The sequence below is a fragment of the Muscardinus avellanarius genome (assembly GCF_963383645.1).
Source record: "Muscardinus avellanarius genome assembly, chromosome: 11".
Taxonomy (NCBI): domain Eukaryota; kingdom Metazoa; phylum Chordata; class Mammalia; order Rodentia; family Gliridae; genus Muscardinus; species Muscardinus avellanarius.
The window spans coordinates 66711796-66736082 of NC_137797.1; the positions used below are offsets into that span (position 1 = coordinate 66711796).

At 43.3% G+C, this 24287-nt stretch overlaps 1 protein-coding gene across 1 annotated transcript; it reads left to right on the plus strand.

Moving 5' to 3' along the window:
- Nucleotides 1–201: 201 nt before the first annotated feature.
- Nucleotides 202–22975, plus strand: CBX5 (chromobox 5; the record flags this gene model as incomplete). The annotated part of the gene is made up of 5 exons (XM_080705818.1): nucleotides 202–262; nucleotides 2718–2896; nucleotides 11952–12138; nucleotides 18465–18565; nucleotides 22825–22975. Exons 2-5 carry the CDS (start codon nucleotides 2760–2762, stop codon nucleotides 22973–22975), a joined length of 576 nt encoding a protein of 191 aa, XP_080561944.1. The 5' UTR covers nucleotides 202–262; nucleotides 2718–2759.
- Nucleotides 22976–24287: the final 1312 nt, after the last annotated feature.

The following is a 24287-nucleotide window of genomic DNA, read 5'->3' on the forward strand; positions in this document are numbered from 1 at the left end:
AAAGAAAGAACTGGGGCGATCCGGTAGGTAAAGGAGGGAACCCCCATTCATCTTCTACTCTGGGGGCTTCTCTTCTGCATGAAGGTATAAAGGGAAAATTTCCTCTTCCCTCCCTCAAACTGAAGAACACATATGTAAATCCTTGTTTTCCCTGCTGAGGCAGGGAGGCCATGGCCACAATGCTAACTGCATGCTTCTAACATGGGGCTGGCTTTAACCCCAGCGCTCAGACCTAAGCTGCTCAGCTCCCGGAAATTCCGAGGTGAGTGGGGGTGGGGGTGGGGAGCTCTCCATGGAATATGACATTTCCTGTCTCTGGTGAGGTCCGAGGCTGTTTTTATTTCAAGTAAACCAAATCAGATATATTTTCTTGCAGTTTGGGAGGCTCTTAAATTCATGGAAAGATTATTTTAACACCCCCCCCCACATTCTCCCATACCCCTTCGTCCAAATAAAGTATTTAAATAAAAACTTAGTTTTATTATAGGGCATTAATGGGTACAGGCATTTTATTAGGTGGGTATACCTATTTACTAGTAATTTCTGAAGATATGGTTCCCAACAATATATTCTTAAAATTGACTAATTTGAGGTGAGTTGATGAATGCAACTTTTTATGATTACTGGAACATAATTCTAAGATTAGTGGCCCTTTTTATTCCTAGGAATGGTTTTCTGGTCAAGATGGAAATATTTTAGAGAGTGCTGAAAAACATCTTTACAGATTATAGCAATATAAAGATGGAGTTCAGCTAAGAAAACAATTCCTGCTACTCTGTAATCCAGACTGTAGGCACCATTTAGCATGGTTAGGGAAGAATTCTTAAAAATGATTATGGTAACAACAGTGAGGATATTTTAAAAACTAGACTCTCTGTTGAGCACCCCCTGACATGCATACTTCTGCGCTGAACTCAGTTTCCATTTGTGCTGCCATGCTCCAGCTCGACGTGGCCTGTGAATGGCCCCTCTGTTTTGAGAAGGCTTCATATGGATGCTGAGTCTGGGGCAGACTTCTTTTTCCTCCTCCTCTTCCTTTGGCCCAGAGTCAACCAGTTAAGGGGAGAGGTGCCTCCTTAACTACTGGGGTTAGTTGAGCCCTGGGAATTAGGGAACAATCCAGTGACTAATTTTGAATTTTAGGACTAAAATTTTTTTTCTCCTCTTTGCTTCCCTCCCATCCCCAAAAGAGCTTGCTGAAAGGAGGCTCAGTGTGTCTGAGATGTCAGCCCTGCTCTCGAGAGCTGATGGATGCTCTGAAGGGACAAGCGCAATTTGTTTAAGGGAAATGTACCGAGCCACTGAAAATGTGGTGAAAGATGCCTAAGCAGGCCTCCTTTGTGCTGAGACTGCTCAGGATGCTCAGAGTAGAGAAAAGTTACATATTGGTGGTGGCTTTTTTTCGTTTTAATAAAGACCCTTATTCACCTTGGAGGGAAAGGTTTTTCTTCTGTCTTGGTTCATTTAACTGAAGGCATTGGATCACATTTCTCTTTAAGTGCCTGGCTGGTAAATCGTTACAGAAGTAGCCGGTAATAACATACCACACGACCTGCTTTATGAAATTGGGGGAGTTAGAAAATTTTGCCATCTACTAATTTTGATCTTATTAGTTAAAGAGAAAGTTGTTAGTTGGATAGCCAGGCATGGTGGTGTACTCTTGTAATCCCAGCATTTGGAAGGCTGAGACAAGAGGATCACAGTTCACAAACAGCCTCAGCTACCTACTTAGTGAGGCTCTTTGCAACTCAGTGAGACCCTGTTTAAAAAAAACCCAAAAAACAAAATAGGGCTGGGGGTATAGCTTGAAGATAGAATGCCCCTGGTTCCATCCCCAGTGCCACACACACAAAAAAAAATGTTGTCATTGGGTAAATGAGGATTGACACCCCCACACACTTCGTGTGTGTGTGTGTGTGTGTGTGTGTGTGTGTGTGTGTGTGTGTGTGTAGTGTGTAGACAGGGTCTCACTAGGTTGCTAAGGGTCTTGTTACTTTCGGAGGCTGTTCTTGAAACGTGTGATTCTCCTGCCTCAGCCTCTGAAGTACTAGGATTATAGACATGCACCACTATGCTGGGCTGATCCTTTTTTTTTTTTTTTTTTTTTTTTTTGGTGGTACTGGGGCTGGAACCCAGAGGCTTTCTACCTCCAGGCTATACTCCCAGACCTATTTTATATTTTATTTGGAAACAGGGTCTCACTAAGTTGCTGAGAGCCTCACTAAGTAGCTGAGGCTGGCTTCGAACCTGTGTGATTCTCCCAAGCGTGGGGATTACAAGTGAGTGCCACCACGCCCGGCTCTCCCTGCCTTATTTTTGTTCTTTATTTTGAAACAGGGTCTCCCTGAGTTGCAGAGGGCCTCACTAAGTAGCTGAGGCTGTTCGGAACTGCATCCTCTTGTCTCAGCCTCTCAAATGCTGGGTACCCAGCTGCTATTTTTTATCCTTTATTTTGAAACAGGGTCTCCACTAAGTTGCAGAAGGCTTCACTAAGTAGCTGAGACTGGCTGTGAACCTGTGATCCTCCCAAGTACTTAGATTACAAGTGTGGACCACCATGCCCAGTTTAAATTAAATTCTTAAAACTGTAGAATGATTATAAACTCAGGAGAAAAGGTTTCTGACAACTTTGTGATAGCCCCTCTCATCCAGTGAAGAAGAGAGAAATCTTTTAATCCTTATAAGGGTTGTAACTGTTTCATCCTTCCCCTTTGCAGGAATCCGCTGGCCTTAGTCCTTCAGGTGGAGCCGTGTGAGACATGGGAAAGAAAACCAAGAGGACAGCTGACAGTTCTTCTTCAGAGGACGAGGAGGAATATGTCGTGGAGAAGGTGTTAGACAGGCGCGTGGTTAAGGGGCAAGTGGAGTATCTACTGAAGTGGAAAGGGTTTTCTGAGTAAGTGCTTTTTATTAAGCTTCAGAATTCTATAGAAGTAGATACCTTTGGTTTATGTGCCCATGAGCCACCACCATCTTTATTTTTCTCCCCCACCTGCAAGCCTTTCCTGAGAATCAGAAAGCACAGCAGCAAACTAAACAAATATTTCTTCTTTTGGAGCTGATTTTCTAATGACACTGCTTTTGAAAGGCAATATAGAGCCACGCGTGGTGGCACATGCTTGTAACCTCAGGACTTGGGAGGTAGAAACAGGAGGATCATAGGTTTTCAGCCAGCATCAGCTACTTAGTGAGGCCTTCTGCAACTCAGTAAGACTCTGTTTCAAAAAGTAAAAAGGATGCCTGGCATGGTGATGCACACTTGTAATCCCAGCATTTGGGAGGCTGATATAGGAGGATCGCAGTTTGCAGCCAGCCTGAGCTCCTTAGTGAGGTTCTTGCAACTCAGTGAGACCCTGTTTCAAAATGAGGAATAAAATATAGGGCTGGGAGTATCACTCGGAGGTAGAATGCCCCTGGGTTTCATTTCCAGTACCACAAAAATAAAAATAAAAAAAATGTAAATAAAAGGATAAAAAATAGGACCAGGAGTGTACCTCAGAGGTAGAACACCCCTGGGTTCCATCCCCAGTACTGCAAAAAAAAAAAGGAAAAAGAAAATTATAAAAAATAGGGCTAGAAGTATAGCTTAGAGGTAGAATACCCCCAGGGTTTTATTCCCAGTAAACAGACACGCGCACACACACACACGCACGCACATGGTAATGTAATGAATTGGTTAGAAGCTCAGCCTTGGGAGACAGGTTGTCTGGGCCCAGGTTCTTGCTGCACACTTAGGATATAAGCTGGGTGATCCCGGATAACTTTTTTTCCCCCCCAGTATTGGAGATTGAGCTCAGGGGCATTCTAACTCTGAGCTACACCCGTAAGCCCTATTTTATATTATATTTGGAAATAGGGTTTCACTAAGTTTGGAAGAGTCTCAGTAAGTTGCTGAGGCTGGCCTCGAACCTGCAATCCTTCTGCCTCAGCTTCTCAAATTCTGGAATTACAAACATGCACCACAGCACACTGCTAAATTTAAATTTTTCTAGTGGCAACATTAAAGAAAAGTAAAACTAGTTATGTTTTATTTACACTAATATACCAAAAATATTGTTTCACCATTGATCAGCATAAAATGTATTATAGCCATACTTTATTTTTGTAGAAAGTCTTCAAAATCTGGGGTTTATTGTGCATTTTATAGCACATTTCAGTTCAGGTTAACCATATTTCAAGTGCTTAGTAACCACATGAGGCTAGTAGTTTACTGTGCTGGATATCATAGTTTTAAAATGTTGGACTTGAAGTGGGACTGGAGCTCTGTGGGAGAGTACTTGCTTAGCATAAGGTAGGTCTTAGGTTTACTCCCTAGCTGTGCAAATAAACCCAACAAACCGGGCGTGGTGGCGCACGCTTGTAATCCCTGCGCTTGGGAGGCGGAGACAAGAGGATCTCACAATCCAAGCCAGCCTTGCTGGCTTAAGAGACCCTGTTTCCAAATAAAAGTATAAAAAATAGGTCTGGGAGGGTAGCCCAGAGGTAGAAGGGTTTCCAGGAACCCCCCAGTACCACCACCACTACCAACAACAACAACAAAAGTACAAAGTGTAGGACCTAAATATACTAAAAGATTCAATGTTTTGCTGGGTGTGGTGATGCAACCTTGTAATCCTTGTACATGGGAGGCTGAGACAGGAGTATCGCAGGTTCGTGGCCAGCCTCAGCTACTTAGGCCCTCCGCAACTTATCAAGACTGTTTCAAAATGAAGAATAAATATTGAAGCCAAGAGCCAAGCATGGTGGTGTATGCTTGTAATCCCAGCATTTGGGAGGCTGAAACCAGAGAACGTGATTCACGGACAGTCTTGGCTACTTAGTGAGGCCCTTTGGAAGTCAGTGAGACTCTGTTTCAAAATAAAGAATAAAAAATAGGGCAGGGGGTGTAGCTTGGAGGTCAAATGCCCCTGGGTTCCATCCCAAGACCCGCAAAAAAACAAAAAACAAAAATTGAAGCCGGGCGTGGTGGTACACGTGTGTAATCCCAGCATTCAGGAGGCTGAGACCAGAGGATCATGGTTCACAGACAGCCTCAGTTCCTTAGTGAGGCCCTCTATAACTTAGTGAGACCCTGTTTCGAAGTATAGAATAAAAATGGGGAGGGGGGGAAGCCGTGCGTGGTGGCGCACGCTTGTAATCCCCGTGCTTGGGAGGCAGAGACAGGAGGATTGCCCTGGTTTGGAGCCACCCTTGCAGGCTTAAGACACCCTGTTTCCAAATTAAAAAAAAAAAAAAATAGCTCTGGGAGTGTAGCCCGGAGGTAGAAGGGCTTCCAGGAACCCCAGTACCACCAAAAAACAAACAAACAAAAATAGGTGGGGGGCTCTAGCTCAGAGGTCAAATGCCCTTGGGTTCCTTCCCTATACCCCACCAAAAAAAAAAAAAAAAAATTGGGCTGGGGTGTAGCTCGGAGGTAGAATGCCATCCCTAGTACCTCAGATGGGTGGGGGGAGTAGATAGGAATTAAAATAAAACCTAAGCTGGGCATGGTGGCACATGCCTTTGATCCCAGTACTTGGGAGGCTGAAACAGGAGGATAGCCGGTTCAAAGCCAGTCTTGACAACTTAGCGAGATCCTGTTTCAAAAACAGTAAATAAGCCAGGTGTGGTGGCACACGCTTGCTGGCTTAAGAGACCCCATTTCCAAATAAAATATAAAATAGGTCTGGGAGTGCAGCCCGGAGGTAGAAGGGTTTCATCCCTTGTAACACCAAAAAAAAAAAAATAATAATAATAACATAGACTGGGGGTGTGGCTCAGAGGTAGAATGACCCTGTATCAACAAATAAATAAATAAGTAGGGTGTGATAGCACATGCCTGTAATCCCAGGATTTGGGAGGCTTAGAGAAGAGGATTGCGGGTTCTTGACCAGCCCCAGCAATTTAGCAAGGCCCTCTGCACCTTAGTGAGACCCTGTTTTAAAATAAAAAATAAAATAGGGCTGGGGGTGTAACCTGGAAGTAGAATGCTCCTGGTTTTTTTTTTTTTTTTTTTTTTTTTAACCTGGTAGTGGGGATGAAACCCTTCTCCGGGCTACACTCCCAGACCTATTTTGTATTTTATTTGGAAACAGGGTCTCTTAAGCTAGGGAGGCTGGCTTCGAACCTGAGCAATCCTCCTGTCTCCACCTCCTAAGTGCGGGGATTACAAGCGTGCACCACCACACCCGGAAATGCCTAAAGATTTTGAGGGTATTCTTCAGGCCCATTAGATCAACACTTAGAAATACTTGAAAGTTGCTAAAAGACGATGTCTTTGAGCAACCGGTACTTTACCACAGATAAAAAGGAAAAATAGGGGGCATGGTACTCTTATGAGGCTCAGACAGGAGAATCACACAGGCTCAAAGCCAGCCTCAGCTACTGAGTGAGGCTCTCAACAACTTAGTGAGACCCTGTTTCCAAATAAAATATAAAAATAGGTCTGGGAGTATAGCCCGGAGGTAGAAAGCCTCTGAGTTCCACCCCGATTACCACCCCCTCCCCCCAAAAAAAAAGTATGATTACAATGCACCAGTAAAATAAATAAATATATTTAAATTTTAAAAAGAAAAAATAAAGTTTGGGGTAGACAGGTTATACATTTGTCCTTACTTTGTCATAAATTCCTGTAATTTCATAAAAGACGAATAAATTTTGCCCCCAGGACCCAGCTTTTTTTTTTTTTTAACAACAAATTACCTACCTGAGTACCAGTGAATACCCTCAGTACATACTTAAAATTATGGATAGTACTGAACCTTGTATATATATCATATGCTTTTTTTTTTTTTTTTTTTTTTTTTTGTGGTACTGGGGGTGGAACCCAGAGGCTTTCTACCTCAGCCTGTACTCCCAGACCTACTTTATATTTTATTTGGAAACAGGCCTCACTAAGTTTCTGAGAGCCTCACTCAGTAGTTGAGGCTGGCTTCGAACCTGTGCGATCCTCCTGTCTCAGCCTCCCAAGCATGGGGATTACACGCGTGTGCCACCACGCCCAACTTGGTTTTTTCTATACATGTATGTATACCTAAGATAAAATTTAAAATTTACAAATTAGGCATGGAAGAGTTTAATGATAAAATAGGACAGTTATAGCAATACACTATAATAAGAGGTACATGAATGTGGTCTCTCTTAAGATATTACATGCTGCTCAGCCCTCAGAGCTAATAGAGTGCCTGTGTGAGCGAGGTGGGTGGCAAAGTGTTAGGCTACTGTGAGATTGTTGAACATAAACACTGCAGTGCTGGAGCTCAGTCTGGTTACGGAGACAACAACCAAGTGACTAATGGGCAGATAGTATGTGGATACTACAGACAGGGTGATTCACACTCTAGACAGAACAGGGAGAGGTGGTGCAGTGTTTCATCACACTGTTCAAAATAGCATGCAACTTAAAATGTATTGTTTATTTCTGGGATTTCCCAGCAATACTTTGGGGTTGCAGTCTACCACCGGTGATTGAAGTCACAGAGAATGAAACCATGGGTAAGGGGGACTACTCTGTGCTAGGCAGTAGTCAGATTCTATTTCTTGTGTTCTCTTTAATTCTATAAGAGCTTTTAAAAGTGCTTTCAGTTTCCAGATGAGGAAATTAGTGAAGCTGTTTCCCAGAGATCATGTAAATGTAACTTGTAGATTGTGGAACAAAGATCAGTATCAGATTGCTACTTTGTGGTGTTTTTGTTTGTTTGTTTGTTTTTTAGTGGTGGTGGTGCTGCTGGGGATTGAGCCCAGGGATGTTCAACTGAGCTATACACCCAGCCCGGTTTCTTTTCTTTCTTGTTTTTAATTTAATTTAGTTTTATTTATTTACTTTTCTTGTGATACTGGGGATTGAATTCAGGGGCATTCTACCTCCAAGCTATTTTTTATTTTTATTTTGAAATGGTTTCAGTAGGTTGTTGAGTCTTATTGCCTGTTAAGGCTGTCCTCAAATCTGCAATCCTCTAGCCGGGCGCAGTGGCGCACACTTGTAATTCCCACACTTGGGAGGCTGAGACAGGAAGATCGCGCAGGTTCGAAGCCAGCCTCAGCTACTTAGTGAGGCTCTCAGCAACTTAGTGAGACCCTGTTTCCAAATAAAGTATAAAAATAGGGCTGGGAGTATAGCCAGAGGTAGAAAGCTTCCACCCCCAGTACCACAAAAAAAAAAAAAAAAAGCACTCTTCCTGTCTTAGTTTCCCAAGTATTGGGGTTACATGCATGCACCACCACATGTGGCTTATTTTTTTATGTTGAAACAGGGTCACACTAAGTTGCTGAGATTGGCTTCAAGCTTGTGATCTTCCTGTCTCAGCTCCTAAATACTGGGATTACAGGTGTGCACCACCACGCCTGACTTCTTGGGTTCTAAAATCCAGACCCATTTTAAACTAAACCATAATAGATAGGCAGAATAGCACACATCTGTAATCCCAGTACTCAAGAGAATTGTAGATTCGAGGCTAGCCTCAGCAATCTAATAAGACCCTATTAAAAATGAAAAATAAAATGGACTGGGGTATATCTCAGAGACAAAATGTCCTTGGGTTCAATCCCCAGTTCCTAAATAAATAAATAATTCTGTGCTGTCTTTTGGGTGAAAATTGGTTGAAGTAGAAAAAGTAATACCAAAATGGTAGGAAAATGTATAACCCCATGATAAGATTGGCTTTTGCTATCACCAGACTCTCTCACCCCCAAGCCACTACTTTTTTTTTTTTTTTTTTTTTGGTGGTACTGGGGTTCCTGGAAGCCCTTCTATCTCCGGGTTATACTCCCAGACCTACTTTTATATTTTTATTTGGAAACAGGGTCTCCTAAGCCAGCGCGCGCGGCTGGCTTCGAACCTGCGCGATCATTCTGTCTCTGCCTCCCAAGCGCGGGGATTACAAGCGTGCGCCACCACGCCCGGCAAGCCACTACTTTTTATGTTAGTGTAGGCATGTCTCTTGATTTTGTTGTCTTGATTTTCTCTGCAGTAGTAAAGTATATAGTATGTGGGTTTGGGGGACACTTATTGTGTGGTTTTCTGTATTTTTGTTTTGTGTTTTTTTTCCTGTTGAGAGAAGAGATGTAAAAGGCTTTTCCAAAATTAGCTGAAATAATTTAGAAGTAAATTTCAGAGACGGGCTTGGTGGCACACACTTGTAATCCCAGCATTTTGGAGGCAGAGACAGGAGGATTGAGGTTCCCCGACAGACTCAGCTACTTACTGAGGCCCTTTGCAACTCAGTGAGACCCTGTTTCAAAATAAAGAATAAGAAATAGGGCTGGGGTTATAGCTCAGAGGTAGAATGCCCCTGGGTTCCATCCCAAAAAAGAAGAAAGAGGAGGAGGAGGAGGATATAATAGTAGTAGTAATAGTAGTAGTAGTAGTAGTAGTAGTAGTAGTAGTGAACTTTGTTGAATCCTTAAGCTGTTTTGTAGAAAGCTATTTAGGTCTAGAGTGAAGAGATTGTGGTTTTCCCATTATTTTGCTTCCTATTTGAGTTAGATTAATATGCATGTATTGAAACTATTTAAACCTAAAGCTATGTTTTGTTTTGTTTTTTAATGGTATGAGGGATTGAATCTAAGGAGTCAACCTCGGAGGGCATTCTACCTCTGAGCTATTCCCCCCAAACCCTTTTTAGTTTTTGTTTTGAAACGGAGTCTTGCTAGGTTGACGAGAGTTTCTCTGTTACTGAGAATGGTCCCAAACCTGTGATCCTCCTGTCTCAGCCTCCCAAGTACTAGTATTAACATATATATATACCACCACACCCAGTTAGAAGCGGCTTTTATGATGTATTTCCAGGTTATAGGTGTATCTTTTTATTTTTTTGTTTATTTTTGTAGTCTTGGGGGTGGAACCCACGGGTATTCTACCTCTAAGCTACACCTTCAGTCCTGCCTCCCCCCACCCCCAGTACTGAGGATGGAACCCAGGGGCATTCTACCTCCGAACAACACCACTAGCCCTATTTTTTTATACTATTTATTTTCAAAACAGGCTCTCACTGAGTTGAGAAGGGCCTCACTAAGCGGCTGAGGCTGTCTGAGAACCGCGATCCTTTGGTCTCCACCTCCAGAATGCTGGGATTTCAAGTGTGTGCCACCATGCTCGGCTCCAGCCCTATTTTTAATACTTTATTTTGAAACAAGGTCTCCCTAAGTTGTGGAGGGCCCCACTGAATATTTGAGGCTGGCCACAATTCTATATCAGCCTCCCAAATACTGGACTACAAGCGTCCGCCACCATGCCCTGCTTCAGATTATCTTATTCTAAATAACCATAGACAGTCCTAAAGTGCTTAGCTTTTTTTTTTTTTTTTTTTTTTTTGTGGTACTGGGGGTGGAACCCAGAGGCTTTCTACCTCCGGGCTATGCTCCCAGACCTATTTTATATTTTATTTGGAAACAGGGTCTCACTAAGTTGCTGAGAGCCTCTCTCAGTAGCTGAGGCTGGCTTCGAACCTGTGCGATCCTCCTGTCTCAGCCTCTCAAGTGCGGGGATTACATTACAAGCGTGCGCCACCACACCCGGCAGTGCTTAGCATTTTTTTACCAAGTGGCTATGGCCAGCCTCATCTACTTTAGTGAGGCCCTCTGCAATTTAGTGAGACCCTGTTTCAAAGTAAAGAATAAAGAGGGGGACTGGGGATGTAACTCAAAGTAAAGAATAAAGAGGGGGACTTGCTTTCAATCCCTGGTTCCATTATAAGAAAAAGAGGAAACAGGGTCTCACTAAGTTGCTGAGGCTGGCATCAAACCTGCAGTCCTCCTGTATCAGCCTCTCAAGTACTGGGATTGATTACAATCCCAGTTTGACCATGCCTGGTCAAATCTGGTTTTGTTTTGGTTTTTTTTTTTCCCTTTTGTGTGGTATTGGGGATTGAGCCCAGGGGCATTCTACCTCCAAGCAACTTAGTGAGACCCTGTTTCAAAATGAAGAATAGCTCTGGGATGTAGCTCAGTGATAGAATGCCCCTGGGTTCAAATCCCCATTACTGCAGAAGAAAATAAAAATACTATGGCAGATATCAACTCCCTGATTGGCATAAGGAATGAGACAGGCCCATCCAAATTTTAGGGGCCCAGGGCAGGGCATGTTTCTTTTTCTTTTTCTTTTTCTTTTTTTGCGGGTCTGGGGATGGAACCCAGGGGCAATCGACCTCCAACCTACACCCCCTGCCCTATTTTTTTCTTTTTCTTTTGAAACCAGATCTCACTGAGTTGCAGAGGGCCTCACTAAGTAGCTGAGGCTGTCTGCGAACTGCGATCCTCTGGTCTCAGCCTCCCGAATGCTGGGATTACAAGTGTGCGCCACCACACCCGGCCAGGACATGTTTCTGATCTGAGCATCAAGGCACTAGTGAATCTAGACCAGCAAAGTCTTCCCGAGAACTCTAGCATCAGGACAAGCGCATGTCAGGATGGGACTCTAGTCTCCATCATGTCTTCTTTAAAATAGGGCACTGATGCCAGGCATGGTGAAGCACGTTTGTAATCCCTGTGCTTGGGAGGCTGAGACAGGAGGATTGCACAGGTTCAAAGCCAGCCTCAGCTACTTAGTGAGGCTCTCAGCAACTTAATGAGACCCTGTTTCCAAATAAAATATAAAATAGGTCTGAGAGTATAGCCCAGAGGTAGAAAGCCCCTGGGTTCCACCCCCAGTACCACAAAATAAATAAATAAAATAAGATACTGGGGCCAGGCATGGAGATGCACATCTGTAATCCAAGTACTTGGGAGGCTGAGACAAGAGGATCAGCCTCAGTAACAGTGAGGTCCTCAGCAACTTAGCGAAGTCCGTTTTCAAAACAAAAATAATAATAGCAGTAATAACAAAAATAAGAAGGACTAGGGGTATGGCTCAAAGGTAGACTGCCCCAGGGTTCAGTTCCTTGTACCACACACATAAAAATAAGTAAATAAAATAAGGCCTTGTTTTCCTTCCTCTCCTCTTACCCTTTTTCTTTTTTCTCCGTTCTTTTTCCCAGGGAGCACAATACCTGGGAACCAGAGAAGAACTTGGATTGCCCTGAGCTAATTTCTGAGTTTATGAAAAAGTATAAGAAGATGAAGGAGGGTGAAAATAACAAGCCCAGGGAGAAGTCAGAGAGCAACAAGAGGAAATCCAATTTCTCAAACAGTGCTGATGATATCAAATCAAAAAAAAAGAGAGAGGTAAGTTTCCTTTTCCTTTCCCCGTGAGGTAGCTTTTCTTCACTGGGACAGATAACCTGGAAAACAGCTTAGAAGAGGGGGTTGATTCTGACTCACAGAGGTTGCAGTCCATGCTTGGTCAGCTCCCTTGCTTTGGGCCTGCGGAGGAGCAGAGCAGCGCCGGGCCCCAGGGAGTGGTGGGAGAAGCTGTTCACTTCCCAGCAGGTGGGCGGAGGGAGGGAGGGGATCAGAGAGGCCCAGTGGCTGGCCTCTCCCTCTCGCACTCACCTCCTTCCATCAGGCTTGACCCACCTCCCCCCAGCCTCTGCTGCTCCCCAAGCCACCTCTGCTGGCTGCATTGGAGATCCAACCTTCAACACAAGAGCCTTTGGGGAACACTTTGAATCTAAACCATCACATCCATGAAGTATTCTTTTGCCACCCCACCCAAACAAATTGGGGGCCTTATCTTAGCTATTTCTGTTTAGCTATATTTCTTACCTATAAGGTAAATTGCTGAACAAAAGAGCTTTCAGGGAAGTTTGTTGATTAACTACAGCGCCCCCTCCTGGCACAGTGTGAAATGTAATTTGTGGTCAAAATTAAGTCTATAAAACATTAAACCACTCTGCCTTCTCCACAAACAGAAGGTTTAGTTATTTTAGAGAAGGAACATCTTTGATGATTTTTTGAGGATGGAAACGAGCTTTGAAATTTTTACCACTTGTTTTCTTTTGTTCCAATGCTAGCATTTATTTTCAACCCTTTTATATTCTTTAATTGAGGTGAAATTCACATAATATGCAATTAAACTTTTTTTTTTTTTTCATTACTGGGCATGGAACCCAGAGGAATTCTACCTCTGTTCCAGAGGAATTCTACCTCTGAGCTTTACTCCCAGCCCTATTTTTTTATTCTTTATTTTTGAAACAGGGTCTCACTAAGTTGCAAAAGGCCTCACTAAGTAGCTGAGGCTGTCCGCAAACCACAGTCCTCCTTAGTCAGTCTTCCAAATGCTGAGATTACAAGCGTGGGCTACCACACCCAGCACAGTTAACCATTTTAAAGGATACAATTCATTGGCATTTATTTACATTGTCTCTTGACCTTATTATATTTACATACTCCAAAGAACAAATTAGTTTTCATCTTCCTTTTGAATCTCTTTATCATTTGATTTGGAATATGTATTTATAAAATTTTGATTTGGTTCGGTTGCTTTAATCCTTCTGATCTTTAGCCCTGGAGTAATAGCTCAAGCACTATTATCGCCTCTTTCTTTCCTTTACATCTTCGTCCGCCTGCGCACACACACACCCCACCCCCAGCTTTTACTCCTTTCATTTCTTTCAAGGTGATGAAGGCCTCTGTGGTGAAGGATATATCATACACTTAGAGTTTAATAAAATAAAAGCATAAGTCTAGTTCTGAATCTTCTGCATCACTGCCACAGGCATCCCTGTTTGTCTTCATTCTGCTGGAATACCCGTCCTTCTAGAGCACTAGCTCTGAACCTGGCTGTGCGGTAGAATCACTGGGGGGTGGGGTGGGGGTGCTTTAAAGAATTCCCAGCGCCCATGATGCACCCGAGACAAGCTAAATGGGAGTTTGCATAGGGTAGATCTAGACATCAGGGTTTTTACAAAGGCTCCTCCAGAGGAAGAAATGGGAGATCAGCTTAAATTAAAATGAGCATGAAAGACGGAGGGCTGCAAGTGGGAGCGGACCCTCAATTACCGTCTGTTTCCTTATTTGTTTCTCTGATTCTCTTTTTTACAACCTTATTTTAAAAACTGCACTATTCTGGTGAGGTCTGTATATCATTATGATATACTATACTGATAAGGGTTTGAGAATGCTTTTCCTTCTCAGAGGAGCTAAGACTGGGTTTTATTTACCTGTTTGTTTATTTTTGTGTGTGTGATATTGGGGATTGAACCCAGAGGCATTCTACCTTCGAGCTACACCCCTCACCCCTCAGCCCAATATTATTTCTTCTTTCTTTCTTTTTCTTTTTTTCTTTTTTTCTTTTTTTTTTTTTTTTTTTTTTTTGGTGGTACTAGGGGTGAAACCCAGAGGCTTTCTACCTCTGGGCTATACTCCCAGATCTTTTTTTTTTTTTTTTTTTTTTTTTGGAAACAGGGTCTCACTAAGTTGCTGAGAGCCTCACTAAGTAGCTGAGGCTGGCTGCAATCCTCCTGTCTCAGCCTCCCAAGCGCAGGGATTACAAGCGTGCGCCACCACGCCCGGCTTCTTTATTTCTTATTCAACTTTATTTCTTATTTCATTATTTTTCAAGGTCTCACTAAGTTGCTGACAGTCTCACTAAATTGCTGAGGGTGTCCTTGAACCTGCAATCCTCCTGTCTTAGTCTCCCAAGGACTGGGATTACAAGTGTGCACCACCTTGCCCACTGTGGATTTTCTTTCTTTCTTTTCTTTTTCTCTTCTCTTCTCTTCTTTCCTTTCCTTTTTTTTTTTTTTTTTTTTTTTTGGTGTGTAGTACTGGGGCAGAAACCTAGGAGCTTTGCTACCACTTCTGGGCTATACTCCCAGATCTATTTTATACGTTATTTGGAAACAGGGTCTCACTAAATTGCTGAGAGCCTCACTCAGCTTTGAACCTGTGCAATCCTCCTGTCTCAGCCTCCCAAGTGCTGGGAATACAAGCATGTGCCACCACGCCCGGCTTGGACTTTCTTTTAAGTCTTTTGTATTCTACTTTTATTTGATTCATTTTCTAGTTAACTTTAAAAGCAAAAACAATATGGTATAAAGCTTCCAACAAGGCATTTGTGACAGTCAGTGTACATGTCTTCAGCCCTAGGGTTCCTGTCCTTTTAAAAAGGAGCAGTCCTGCCGGATGTGGTGGTACATGCTCTAATCCCAGTACTTGGGAGGCTGAGACAGGAGGATCGCAGGTTCGTGACCAGCCTCAGCTACTTAGTGAGGCTCTCTGCAACTTAGCAAGACCCTGTTTCCAAATAAAGGAAAAAATAGGGCTGGGGGTGTAACTCGGAGATAGAATGCCCCTGCATTCCATCCCCAGTCCAAAAAAAAAGGAGCCTCCTAGCTGGGTGTGGTGGTGAACGCTTGTAATCCCAGCATTCAGGAGGCTGAGACAGGAGGATTGCAGGTTTGCAGCCAGCCTCTGGTATTTAGGCCCTCTGCAACTCAGTGGGACCCTGTTTCAAAATAAAGAATAAAAAAAAAAAATTGGACTGGCGGTATAGCTCAGAGGTAAAATGCCTCTGGGCTCCATCCCTAGCACCACACACACACATAAATAAAATAAAAAATAAAAGTAAATAAAAAGGAGCAGTCTAAATAATTGGGTGCAGTGCCACTGGCCAACCAGTGCAGAGTTTGTGCCTAGGCGAGGTTCTGAAGCTTCTGACCTTGAAAACAACCCCCCACACGGCCCTTCATTGAAATGCTCATCTGGGGCCCTTGATAGCATTCTCAGCAGTACAGGCGGCTGTCAGGTAGGCAGCTGGGAAGATGGGTGATTGTATGTTTTAAAGGCACAGGGGGGATTGTGTTTCTTTCTTTAGACCACTGCAGAAGAAATTTGTTAGTCGGTATTATGCCTGATTTAAGATTACTGCCTGCATGATGATTTTAGCATTTTCTTCGCCTCGGCTCCTTTTCAGCAGCTTGAACATTTTTCTTCCATCCCCCTCTCTTCCCTCCCTATGTGGCAAACTGTTTTCAGCCGCCAGCTATGATTTACTGCTCGGTCCATGCGCCAGCATTCCAGCTGTGAGCAGCTGTGTGCACATCTGGGAACCTCTTCCCCTTAAGCGCCCCCAAAAGAGGCTATGTTTTTAAAAGTCAGTATCTTCCCTTGTTCCATGCATGGAATTTCCTTCTTACTGTGACTCTGGTATCTTTGGGGATCACTTGGAATCTGCATGCTTTCTTATCTCTCAGGAATGTAAAGTGAATATCAGATCAAAGAGAGCTTACTATGAAATTAGATACCAGAGATTTTGTTCATTTGGATAGTCTTTCTAAATTTTTTGTGTGCAGCTACTAAGTAAACCTGCGTTATCTTCATAAAGAAGTTTTACAAGATTATCTGATTTATGTAAAATTCTTTGCTTTCACCAGTGCTGCTACACCTAGAGCCGTTCCTAAAATCGTAAAATCTTGTTCAGATTTTTACGATTACATTTAGACCAAATTTCAACGCTCTCCTCATGAATTATTGGTTAATTGCTTTGTAATCACAGTCCATTCTGCCTTGTCATGCTGACAGATCATCCACGCAGGGAGGGTAGGCACACCAGGGTCTCTTCCAACCCAGGACCAAGGGCACTGGTGTCTGTGATTATCAAAATGTGCTGCTTTATGGTACTGGCTTCCTAGAATTCTTACATCTGTGCTTTCATAATCTAGATGACTGTGAGAAGACGTATTGAAGTCATTGGTCAGTGTTACAGCAAATTAAAAGTCTAAAAACTAAAGATAAAGAGAGAGGTGGTATATTTGAAGTTCTTGTGGGTTGGTTGGTTTGTTTGCAGTGACACACCCCCCCCCAGCCCTGTTTTTTATTCTTTATTTTGAGACAGGGTCTCACTGAGTTGCAAAGGGTCTCACTATGTAGCTGAGGCTGGTTTCGAACCTACATGATCCTCCTGTCTCAGCCTCCCAAATGCTGGGATTTGTTAAAAGCATGTGCCACCACGCCTGGCTATATTTGAAGTGTGTGTGTGGTTTTTTTTTTTTTGGTGGTACTGGAGGTAGAACCCAGGGACTTTTTTTTTTACCTCCAGGCTATAGTCCCGGACCTATTTTATATTTATTTGGAAACGTCTCACTAAGTTGCTGAGGCTGGCTTCAAACCTGTGCGATCGATCCTCCTTGTGTCAGCCTTCCAAGTGTTGGAATTATAAGCGTGCGCCACCACGCCCAGCTATATTTGAAGTTTTTTAAGTGCAAAAATGTTTAGTTATAGTAAACATGGACTTTTTTTTGAATCATCTCAAAAGCCACAGCAAGCCGGGCGTGGTGGCACATGCTTGTAATCCCAGCTTTTGGGAGGCCTAGACCGGAGGATCGAGGAAATCGCGGTTCGCGGACAGCCTCAGCTACTTAATGAGGCCCTCTGCAACTTAGTGAGACCCTGTTTCAAAATAAAGAATTAAAAAAAAAAAAAAGGGCAGGGGGTGTAGCTTGGAGGTCAAATACCCCTGGGTTCCATCCCCAGCTCCACACACACACACAAAAGCCACTGCATAGGGGTAGTCAGTTTACCTTTTTTTGTGTGTGTGTGGTACTGGGGATGAAACCCAGGGGCCTTCTACCTCCGGGTTACACTCCCAAACCTATTTTATATTTTATTTGGAAACAGGGTCTCTTGAGCCAGCTGAGGCTGGCTTCGAACCTGTGCTATCCTCATGTCTCCGGCTCCCAAGCCACCATGCTGGGCTGTCAGTTTACCATATTAAGGAGGTTTGGAGTGAGTGGGATTAGAGGAATTCCTAAGTGATGATTCCAGATATCTCATAGTCTGTTAAAGACTTTTAGGGGTCATACCTAATATTTTACAGGGAATACCAGGAAGGACAACTGCATCTTCTTTTAAAAATATCTCTTGGAGCCAGGTGTGGTGGTGCACGTTTGTCATCCCAGCATTCGAGAGGCTGAGACTGAAGGATCCAGGTTCGCGGACGGCCTCAGCTACTTACTGTGGTCTTTTACAACTCAGTGAGACCCAGTTTCAAAATAAAGAATAAAAAATAGGGCTGGGGGGTATCGCTCAGAGGTAGAATGCCCCCCCCACTGGGTTCTACCCTGGGTTCCACTGCAAAAAAAAAAAAAAAAATATATATATATATATATATATATATATATATATTGGAGCTGGATATATTTATTTTTATATATATATATTATTTGGATATATATATATATCTCTTGGAGCCGGGTGTAATAGCATAAGCCTATAATCCCCGTACTTGGAAGGCTGAGGCAGGAGGATCACAGGTTCTAGGAGAGCCTCAGCAAGGAGTGAGACTCATCAACATAGTGAGACCCTGTTTCAAAATAAAAATAAAAAATAGGGCTGGAGGTATAGATCAGACATAGAATTCAATCCCCAGCATCCATACACACACACACACACACACACATACACACACACACACACACACACACACACACACATTTTAGCATGGTTATTGTCACTAGCTGACCTGATAATATATTTAAGTTCTCAATCTTTTTTCTGAATTGGGTATAGAAATGGCATTAAGTGATACTAACATAGGCTATGCTTTGTTGAGCTGAGCAACAGATTTTTTTTTTTTTAAGCTGTAACCTCTCTTCATCTTCCACTTATAGCAGAGCAATGATATCGCTCGGGGCTTTGAGAGAGGACTGGAGCCAGAGAAGATCATTGGGGCGACGGATTCCTGTGGCGATTTAATGTTCCTGATGAAATGGTGAGAGATGTTGGGCCTCACTTTACTATTATATTTCTTTGCAATGACTTGAACTTGTATTTAAGATAGGTGTCAGAGATGGGAGTGGTGGTGCACGCTTGTAATCCCAGCATTTGGGAGGCTGAGGCAGGAGGGTTATGCAGGTTCAAAGCCAGCCTCAGATACTTTTAGAGGCCCTTTGCAACCCAGTGAGACCCTGTTTCAAAAGAAATTAAAAAAATTAAATAGGGCTGGGAGTATTGCTCGGAGGTAGATTGTCCCTGGGTTCCATCCCCAGTACTGCAAAAGACAGGTGTCAAGACTGAGAATTCCCAAACAAGAATTTTCAGTGTCAGCATTAACTGATGCCAACTGTCTAGCATGTAATGGGAATTACACTTCAGAATGGATTTATGGTATTCTTTTTTTTTTTTTTTTCTTGTAGTACTGGGGATGGAACCTAGTACCTCCAGGCTATACCCCCATCCCTTTTTTATTCTTTTATTTTTGAAACAGGGTCTCACTGAGTTTTAGAAGGCCTCACTAAGTAGCTGAGGCTGTCTGTGAACTGCGATCCTCTTGTCTCAACCTCCCAGATACTGGGATTACAATCATGCGCCACCATGCTCGGCTTTATGATATTCTTAAATTTTGGTATTAAGCCAGATTCTAGTAACCCACATCCCAGGAAAAGGTAAATTTGAAATGGAAACATAAAACATGGCCTAACCATGTGTTGACACAGTAATGAATCATTTACTGTGAGACCATGAGCCTGTGGCGTCGGGATAGGAGTTGAATGAGGCTTTCTCCCATCCTGGAGGACCAAGACCATTGACTGACGGCGAAAAGAGGAAGAGTCCTAACAAACAGCGTGAAGACTGATGTTGGCTGGAGTGTAGGTTGCTTCATCTCGTAGAGAGTGGCCCTGAGAAGAATGTGGAATACTTCCTCTCAGTTTAGTTTCTTAAAAGACAAGGTGATTTGTGGTGTGGCCCTCATTACCTGTCTTTTCTAAGTGTGGTATGTAGAGGGTTTGTGCTCTAGTGCCACTGAGAAAGCTAATTACCCTAAAAATTATACAATCAAAGGCTTTATTTGATCAGATGCTGCTGCTAAATTATCCAGAAACCTTTTTTCCCCCCTTTGGTACTAGGCATTAAACTCAGAGGCATTCTACCTTTGAGTACACCCAGCCCAATTTCTTTCTTTCTTTCTTTCTTTCTTTCTTTCTTTCTTTCTTTCTTTCTTTCTTTCTTTCTTTCTTTCTTTTATTTTCTTTTTTTTTTCTTCTCAGTACTGGGGATGGAACCCAAGGGGCATTCTACCTTTAAACTACACCCCCAGCCCCATTTTTTATGCTTTATTTTTTGAAACAGGGTCTCACTGAGTTGCAAAGGGCCTCACTAAGTAGCTAGGGCTGTCCGCGAACCGCGATCCTCCTGTCTCAGCCTCCCGAATGCTGGGATTATAAGCGTGCGCCACCACGCCCGGCTTATTTCTTATTTGGAAACAGGGCTTGGTGAGAGTCTCACTGCTTGCTGCTGAGGCAGTCCTGGAACCTGTGATCCTCCTATCTCAGCCTCCCAAGTACTGGAATCACAGGCATATGCCATCATACCTGGCTTAGAAACCTATATTTGAAGAATCATTATACTGTATTAGAAGTAAGGAGCTATAGGCCGGGCTTGGTGGCTGTAGGGCAGGCTCATGATTGTAATCCCAGGACCTGGGAGGATGAGATAATAGGATCACAGGTACATGGCCAGCCTCAGCTATTAGTGAGGCCCACTGCCACTTAGTGAGGCTCTGTTTCAAAATAAAGAATAAAAGATAGGGCTGTGGGTATAGCTTGGAGGTAGAATGCCCCTGGGTTCAATCTCTAGTTCCATTAAAAAAAAAAAAAAAACTAAGGCGCTATATTGACCTCGTTTTCCTACTCAGCTACTTGTATTACTTATACTTATGGTTTTTTTTGTTTTGTTTTGTTTTTTGTTTTTTGTTTTTTTTGTGGTACTGGGGGTGGAACCCAGAGTCTTTCTACCTCCGGGCTATACTCCCAGACCTTTTTTATATTTTATTTGGAAACAGGGTCTCACTAAGTTGCTGAGAGCCTCACTAAGTAGCTGAGGCTGGCTTCGAACCCGTGTGATCCTCCTGTCTCAGCCTCCCAAGCGTGGGGATTAACAAGCGTGCACCACCACGCCCGGCTTTATACTTAAGTATTATCTAACTTTTTCCACAATGGTCCAGAATTTAAGTACCTGCTCTGAGCTCTGTGTTTTCCATTCCCTTTCTTCCATAATATTTAACTCTATGAATTAAAATACTTTTTTTTGTGTGTGTGTGTGGTACTGGGGTTCCTGGAAGCCCTTCTACCTCCGGGCTACACTCCCAGACCTATTTTATATATTTAGAAACAGGGTCTCCTAAGCCAGCGCGCGCGGCTGGCTTCGAACCTGCGCGATCCTCCTGTCTCCGCCTCCCAAGCGCGGGGATTACAAGCGTGCGCCACCACGCCCGACGCTAAAATACTTTTCTAAAAAAGTATGAGCTGGGCTGGTGGCGCACGCTTGTAATCCCCGCGCTTGGGAGGCTGAGACAGGAGGATTGCAGTTTGTGGACAGCCTCGGTTACTTAGCGAGGCCTTTTGTAACTTAGACCCTGTTTCAAAAAATAAAAAGACTAAAAAATAGGGCTGGGTATATAGCTTGGAGGTACAATGCCCTTGGGTTCCATTCCCAGTACCGCAAAGAAAAAGAAAGAAAGAAAAGAAAGTATGTTTTTCTTTGTTCACATCTCAGAAGAAATGTATTTTATTTTGTTTGTGGTACTGGGGATTAAACCCAGGGACATTCTTCTTCTGAGTTACACCCATGGCTGTTTCATTTTCTTATTTTTTTGTGGTACTAGGTACTGAACTCAGGGCCAATCTACTTTCAAGATACACTCCCACCTAGCCCCCCCCCTTTTTTTTTTTTTAAACAGAGCCTCACTAAATTGCAGAGGGCCTCACTAGGTAGTTGAGGCTGGCTGCGAACCTGCAATCCTCCTGTCTCAGCCTCTCAAATGCTGGAATTATAAGCATGCACCACCATGCCCGGCTTATTTTTTGTTTTGAAACAGGGTCTTGCTAGATTGCTGAGAGTCTCACTGTGCTGCTGAGGCTGTCCTCAAACCTGAGATCCTCATGCCTCAGCCTCCCAAGTACTAGGATTACAGGTGTGTACCGCCACACCCATTGTCTTTTTTTTTTCTTTTTCCTTCTGCCATATATATATATATATATAGATAGATAGATAGATAGATAGATATAGATAGATAGTATTTGGCAGTAGGGCTTGCATAATTGAAATTTGCAGCTAAATTTTCTTTCTTTTTTTTTTTTTTTTTTTTGCAGGTCTGAGGATGGAACCCAGGGGCATTTAATCTCTGAGCTACCCTTGCCCTATTTTATATTCTTTAATTTGAAACAGAATCTCACTAAGTTGCAAAGGGCTTCACTAAGTAGCTGAGGCTGTCCTTGAACCATAATTCTCCTGTCTCGGCCTCCCGAATGCTGGGATTACAAGCATGCGCCTTCACGCCCAGCTCTCATCTTTCTAATAATAGTAGTTAAATTATATTTATTCAAGTCAGGTGTGATGGTACAGGCTTGTAATCCTAGCATTTGGGAGGCTGAGACAGGAGGATTGCAGGTTTGCAGGCAGCCTCAGCTACTTAGCGAGGCAACAACTTAGTTGAGACTCTGTTTCAAAATAAAGAATAAGAAAACCAGCCCTGGCGGCAGTGCTTGTAATCCCAGTACTTGGGTGGCTGAGACAGGAGGATCGCAGGTTTGAAGCCAGCCTCCACCTCAGCAACTTAGCGAGACCTTGTTTCCAAATAAAAAATAAAATAGGCCTGGAAGTGTAGCCCCGAGATAGAATGTACCTGTGTTAAATCCCTAGTGCCAAAAAAAGAAAAAAAAATAGAGTTGGGGTGTGTCTTGGAGTTAGAATGCCCCTGGGTTCAATCCAATCCCCAGTGCTGCAAAAATAAATAAACAAACAAACAACTGTTAGGGTTGTTTGTTTGCTCCTTTTGGTGCTGGGGATCAAATTCAGGGCCTTTTACTCCTAAGTACTTGCTCTACCACTGAGCTACACCCTCAGCCCTCACAGGCTTCTTTTCACCATGAAATCAAGTCAGCTAAATCTGTCTAATGACAAAAATCTACATTTGGACAGAGTCTCTCATTCTCATTCCTCCTTTGAAGCGTCATGTTTTTTTCTCTCCAGGAAAGACACAGATGAAGCAGACCTGGTTCTTGCAAAAGAAGCTAATGTGAAATGTCCACAAATTGTGATAGCATTTTATGAAGAGAGACTGACGTGGCATGCGTATCCTGAGGATGCGGAAAACAAAGAGAAAGAAACCGCAAAGAGCTAAAGGAGGGGGTGGTCTCTATCGGTTCTCTTTGTACATAATACATTCACTTCCCTGCCTCCTCTCCCTTCTGCCCACCCTCTTCTATCCCGAACACATCCATAAAAAATGTGCTTATCACTGTGCTCCGCGGGAGAAATGTTGGTATTGGTTCTCTTGTAACATAACTGATGGTCTGACTCATGCTAAGTGTCTCTGTGAAGACCAGCCATCCACATACTGTGTGTCATTCCCACGAGTTTTTCCTTTGCCCTGATCTCTTCCTTCAGCTCCCCTATGACCTCAAGATGAGTTTTAACTTTTTAATCATCTTAAAGTCTTGATCTTTTCAGGGTTGGTCGCTTTTTAGATTGGGGGATTTTATTACAATGATGACTTTTGGTTTCTTGCTTTGTTTCTTAGAACATGTTGATGACGGCTGGCCTTGGTTTTGACGTGGTGAGATGAATGGAAAGGCTGTTGCCCATCTTTTAAAAAGCCAGTAGCAACTGCCCACCTGTTGGGGCTTTCCCAGCCGTGGTTAGCTCTACCCAGGAGGATACAGGGTTCCTGGTGTGGTCTTCTGGGCTACCTTCTGTTGTTCACCTTTGCCCATTCTCCCAGAATAAATCCGTCCTTTTGAGGACTTTAAAATCTTGCATTGAAATTTGTCAAGGCCCTCCTTTTAGCCCCAGGACTTTTGGCCTTGTTCTTAGCAATCCCCGACTCTGCGTCTCTAAGGTTGTGTCACTTTGTCATAAAATGGCAAATAACTTGGAGATTCTAGGCTGTAGAATAGGAGGGTGATGGGGTAGGGGCAGGATATAGTTGTCTTTATCACATGGCCTGCACGTATTCTTCCTTCCATCCCTCATATTTAGACTATTTATGTGGGTATGATTGTCTGGTGCTTGCTTGTGCCAAGGTGCTAGGCACCCTCCAACCCTGCCAACTTTTGTGGCCTCCCAAAGCATTTCTGTTTACCAAAGAGGCTTCAAACCCGACTCTCACTCCTCAGTGGACCCAAGTTTCCCTTCCATGACATTATTTTCAGTGGGGAATTCTTGGAGGGGAGCCATTGGCCACAATATCAATTTTAAGTATTCATAGCAGATATAGTCGTAAGTTTTTTTCTGCCTTTTTGACTTGTGGATCTGCCATCGGTCCCCAAAGTTTTAATGCTCTTCCCCTTTTTACCCTCAGACTCCTTTCTTATGTCTTATTTGTTAGAATGCATTTCCGTGGAAAGCTTACCACCTCAGAGAGTGACGGGCCCTGGCATTAGCATGTCGACACAGACTTCTCTTCCTGTTCAGCACAATGGTTCCCTTTTGGT